At 51.6% G+C, this 5,427-nt stretch overlaps 1 protein-coding gene across 1 annotated transcript; it reads left to right on the top strand.

Moving 5' to 3' along the window:
- The first annotated feature begins 2,761 nt into the window (after positions 1–2,761).
- Positions 2,762–5,131, top strand: LOC100842841 (UPF0503 protein At3g09070, chloroplastic). The gene has a single exon (XM_003566149.4). It carries the CDS (start codon positions 3,012–3,014, stop codon positions 4,935–4,937), a length of 1,926 nt encoding a protein of 641 aa, XP_003566197.1. The 5' UTR covers positions 2,762–3,011; the 3' UTR covers positions 4,938–5,131.
- Positions 5,132–5,427: the final 296 nt, after the last annotated feature.

Raw genomic sequence — 5,427 nt, 5'->3', positions numbered from 1 at the left:
AGGTAAATTGAAGGTATGTAAGATCAGCACTCATGATAATCCTGTTGATATGATGACAAAGTCTGTTTCTATTGCTAAGTTTGAACTAACTGTTTAGCCCTTAGTAGCTGTTGGCGCCGAAAGTGTGTTTTTCTTTGTTTCAGGAGTTGTTGTTGTTCATGCTACAAGGAGGAATTTGCTATAAGGAGAAATTTGTTTCAAAGTGGAGTTTGTTGGATGTGATCCAAATTCCAGTGGCCGGAAGTTTCGGCCCAACTTCTGGCCATTCCAGGTGTCGGAACTTCCGGCCCAACTTCCGACCGAACCTCCAGATGCTTTCTGTCATTTTTCGGGAAATTGTGGAACTTCCGAATATTCAAAAATATGCGGAACTTTCGGCCTCCAACCGGAACTTCCGGTGTGACCGTTACGGATCTGCTTTTTCCTAATGCTCCTGCTATATATACCCCTTATAAGCCGTCGTTTTGGGTAGAGTTCGCACGAGTTGAGTTCGTGAAATCTCCTAAGCGTTGTAAACACTCCCATATAGTGAAGTTTCGCTGGCTGGCGCCCGTGGTTTTCCCTCTTCGTTGTTTGAGAGGGTTTTGCACGTTAAATCCGTGTGTCTTTGTGCTGTGATTTCTTCTTCGTTTTTCGTTTTTCGTTCTTGCTTGTCGCGTTCATACCATCATCTCATGCTTGCAAACATAAAACTAGATACACCTGGATGCATTCAGGCACGTCACAGGTCACACATGCGAGGTAGCTCGCGTGTTCCTGATCAAAGGGGGGCTAGGGAAGCAAAGGTGAGCAAAAGAGGAGGTACCATGATTAACTATCTTTCCTAATCTCGAGAAGGGGACAACTTTGGCCTCCCATCACGTGCCTACGCATCCTTCTTTATCACTATATCTAACCTCCTAGGAGTCATTTGATCAGATGCCATCTTTTGTCTTAAGCTGGCCTTTGTTATGCATGCCTAGGTAGGACAAATCTGGAGTAGAAGAGACAGTGACGCTTTTGTTCTCTTGCTGTTACAGCTATCAGGCTTAGGAAATTACCGAACTAGGCTTGCATTTTGTTTACATGAATTAGGCTTGTACTTTTGGGCCCTGAGCAGTGGGATAATGGGAATGGGAAAGCTGACGAAGAAACAAGGAGGTGGGGAGAAAAAGGGAAAATTCACATCTGTTGTCAGGAAAAGAAGTTCCGATTGTGGGTGTGCCGATGGTAGTTACGTCTTGAGTGGCGTTGCTCGGACTTGCTCGTGCCAGAACTGAAGCACTACTGTGAAGAACTAGAAATATTTGGGAGCACCGATTATAAATGCAGAGACAAAGCAGAATTTTGCTGGTCGCTGACTAATCAAATGTCAATTACAAGGCGTGTACAAACAATGTGAAGATTCTTGTACGCAATAAAACAAGAGACGATAAAGGTTTGGCTGTAGCCAACAACATAAATAGCCGAATTGTGTTACGGGTGATTGAAATTTGTATGATTGCCATCCTTGAATTTATTGTTTTCGGATCATTGCCACATTGCACGTCAAGTTAACAACCAGGCATGGCTTCCCGAATGGAAATCAACTTTCCTTTTTTTCCAAACAAAAAGTCAACAACCAGACACCCTCTTAAGTTTGGAACCAATGAAATCGTACACCGTGAAGCATGAACTACTCAGTTGTTGCATTACAGGAGAAAAAAAAAAATGCTTTCTGTTAGTGGCTTTCAATGGTGTACGGTGACTGGCTCCTTTCGAAAGGATAACAATTCCTTTCGAAGCGAAAAATAATTTTTTCTGCTCTCAAAAGCGTGTATGTTCTCGTTTCGTTTGAGTCATCCTCAAACTAAAAAAAATATGGATAAAATATTTTTACAGTGGAGTAATCACCAAAGTATATATTGTCCTAAAAAACTATGGGATCAAATTATTTTGACTGATACCCACGATTCTAAGCGGTAATGAGTAACAAAAATTCTCAAATTTGATCTTCAAATTTTGCAGGATCATCTCTTTTAATTTTGAACCTCAACCGATTCAGCAAAATGAGCTCAAACCTTAACATTCCACTCTGAAAGCTAATTGTGATTTTTCATGCAATTTAAGATTTTTCTTCAAAAATTTGATATTTCAACTTCAAATTTAGTCAAATAATCTTATTTGAATTTTAATTCGAAACACCTTGGTGAATTTAGCTCAAAATTTAACAGTACGATCACGAAGATGCTTTTGTTTTTTTGTGGCCATGATTTAAATTATTCTCTTTTTAGGGAAGATTTAAATTATTCTCAAGCCGCCCGGCTCAAATTTTAATAGTGTTGGAGGAAAAAGACCCTAATTTAACAGTAGAATCATGAAGACACTTTTGAGTAATTATGGGAAAATGTTTCAGAGTGAAAAAGACACATTTGCAGTGCTGGAGGATAAGCTGTCACACGTACAACCTTAATATGTGTTCTACAGTTCTCTCGGAAAAAAGAAAACCATGTGTTGCAGCAGTTGCTGCCAGTTGCCCAGTTGGTTCGTTGCTCCCGCCCAGATGACGAATAACGAGATGATGCTCCCACGCACGCTGGTTATGCTTCGATAATCACCTTTGGATCACTCAAATCGCGAAAGGACAAAATCTCGGGCAAATCACGGAACGCCAAATAGACAACACATGGAGATCGGATCGCTACACAACATGTGTTTTGCTTGATCCCTGTCCTTCTCTCCCCTCCGTTGGAAAACGGGAAAAAGGAAAAATCAAGGCCAATTCCATACTCCAAGAAGACGAAGTACTAGAGGGGGAGAGGATCTTTTTCACCATTTTACCTCACGCTACGATTCTACACCAAAAACAGCCCTCGAAAGGTCGAACCCGCCGAACTCACGCACCCTCACACCAGCGACTACTAGTAGTACTCCTGGTACGGCGTAAAAGCCAGAGCCGTGATGGCGCGCGCGCTGGTGCTGCGACTAGTGAAGTGACAGGGCCCCGTGCCGCTGCTACTACTCCTACTAGGGAGCCGGAATTAATCTAGGCAATGACACTGCAGATGGAGCCGCCGGCGCCGCCTCCGCGGCGGTCCGTATCAACGAGCTGCGACCTGCACCCGGACGAGAACTTCACCGGCTTCTGCACCGCCTGCCTCCGCGAGCGTCTCGCCGGCCTCGAGGCCACCGCCGCCGCGGCCGCCGCGCCGGGCCGCAAGTCCACCTCCGCCATCCGTTCGCTCTTCTCCAGGCCCTTCGCTGCCGCCCCGTCCGGCTCCGGCTCCGGCGCCGCGCCCCCCGACCTCCGGCGCTGCAAGTCCTTCTCGTGCGGCCGCGGCGGCGCCGGCGCAGCGGTAGATGAGCCGCAGCGGCGGTCGTGCGACGTGCGCGGGCGGAGCACCACGACGACGCTCTGGTCGCTCTTCCACCAAGACGACCGCGAGCGCGTCCGCGACGGCACGGCCTTCGGCGCCTTCCCGGCCTCATCCTCTGCCGCCGCCGCCGCGCTCCCCGCGGAATTCCAGCAGCAGCCCTGCGTCCCTGAGGTGTTCTTGGAGGAGGAGATCGTTGCGGCAGAGTGCCCCGATGAGATAACTCCCGTGGTGGAGGAGCCCATCTCAGCGGAGATGGAAGCTGAAGCTAACTCTGCGGCACGGGAGGTCAGGGCTATGAAGGATCACATAGATCTGGAGTCCAGGAAGCCGCCGCCCAAGGACCTCAAGGAAATCGCCGGGAGCTTCTGGCTCGCTGCCTCGGTCTTCAGCAAGAAGTGGCAGAAGTGGAGGCGCAAGCAGAAGCTCAAGAAGGAGGAGGCTGCTACTGGCAGCAAGGCAGCGGCCGCGGCAATGCCGCCATCGGAGAAGCCCTCCAGGCCCTCGTTCCTTCGCCGCAGCCGCCTTCGAGGCGAGGAGTTTGCCGGAGGCCGCCGTTCGTGCGACACGGACCCGAGATTCTCCCTTGATGCCGCCCGCATGTCCGTCGACGATGTGGGCTTATCCTGGGACGGGCCACGCGCGTCCTGGGACGGCTACCTGTTCGGCGCCGGCTCCGGCATTGGGCTTGGGCGCGCGCCTCTGCCGATGTCACGGCTCCCGCCCATCCTCTCCGCGCTCGAGGACTCTCCTGCCGGCATTGTGGAGCGCTCCGATGGCCAGATTCCCGTAGAAGATGACTCCCAGCCAGAGCCCGACGGCGACGTCCCCGGCGGCTCAGCACAGACGCGGGACTACTACATGGACTCGTCGTCAAGCCGGAGGCGCCGTAGCCTGGACCGGTCCTCCAGCTCCGCGCGGAGAAGGTCGTTTGAAGTTCCCGACCCAAAGCCAGCGCCTGCAGCGGCCGCTGCCATCACTAACACCAAGGACAAGGAGTCCCCACTAAACGGGAGCTCAGAGTTCTACCACTTCCACCACGCCCAAGACCTGCTCGACCATCGGTTCAGCTCCAACTCTCTCATTGAAGACTTCCCCGCGAGCCTGGATGCCGCTTTCCCGGGCCCCGCCGCCAAGAAGCCTCGTCGTTTGCGCAAGGCGTGGAGCCTCTGGGGCTTCATCCACCGCCGGGCCACGGGCCGCGCTCGGAACGGCGGCGCGTCCGACCGGGCGTTCTCGGAGCCGTGGCCGGAGCTGCGTGCCCGCGGGTACAATGCCAGGATGCAGAGGTGCAGCAGCAACGCCAGCGCGCGCAGCTCTTTCAGCAGCAACAACTGCGGCCTGGGCAGCTCGCGGCGCAGCTTCGTCGACGGCAAATGCGGCGGCAATGTCAAGCGGCAGCGAGAGGAGTGCGTGCTGGAGCGGAACCGCAGCGCGCGGTACTCGCCACCGGTGCACGCCGCCGACAACGGCATGCTGCGGTTCTACCTGACCCCGATGGGGAGCGCCAGCGGCCGGCGCACCCCTGGCCCTGGGCTACCGGCCAACGGCGGCCGGCACCTGGGGTCGCATTCCTTCACCCGGAACATGCTCCGGCTGTACTGAGATCCTTACCTGACTTAGTTCGGCGCGCAGATGGAGTCGTAGTTTCTTTGCAGCTTTAGTTAAGGGTTAAGTTCTAATCAAGGACAATGTAATATGGGTATCGATGTAATATTGGTGTAGTCATAAATATCTTACATCCTTTGTTCATTTGGGGGTTTGGATGTGGAACGAGGGTTATCTCACATGATCGATCACATCTTTTGTCTCGTGCTGTTTTCTAAGTACTCCGTACCTGTCTCTCTTGTTTGCCGTCGGTAGCGTCAGTGTTCACTACAGCTCGGGATCGATGTTTTTCAAGCTTGCAAGTTCCAATTCCCACGTCCCATCCCATGGGTTGTCGAAGTCTAGTTCCAAACCATGCAATTTCACCTGCCATTGTCAGTTGTTGCACGATTTCCACTCTAGGATCCGTTACACCTGCTGAAGACTTTGCCACAACAGAAGAATATGATGTTACTCCGTATCTAGAATCTATAAGAAACTAGTCATG

Source organism: Brachypodium distachyon, chromosome 2 (assembly GCF_000005505.3).
Source record: "Brachypodium distachyon strain Bd21 chromosome 2, Brachypodium_distachyon_v3.0, whole genome shotgun sequence".
NCBI lineage: Eukaryota > Viridiplantae > Streptophyta > Magnoliopsida > Poales > Poaceae > Brachypodium > Brachypodium distachyon.
Note: the sequence above shows the minus strand (reverse complement) of the source record. Positions and strands in the feature narration are given on the sequence as shown.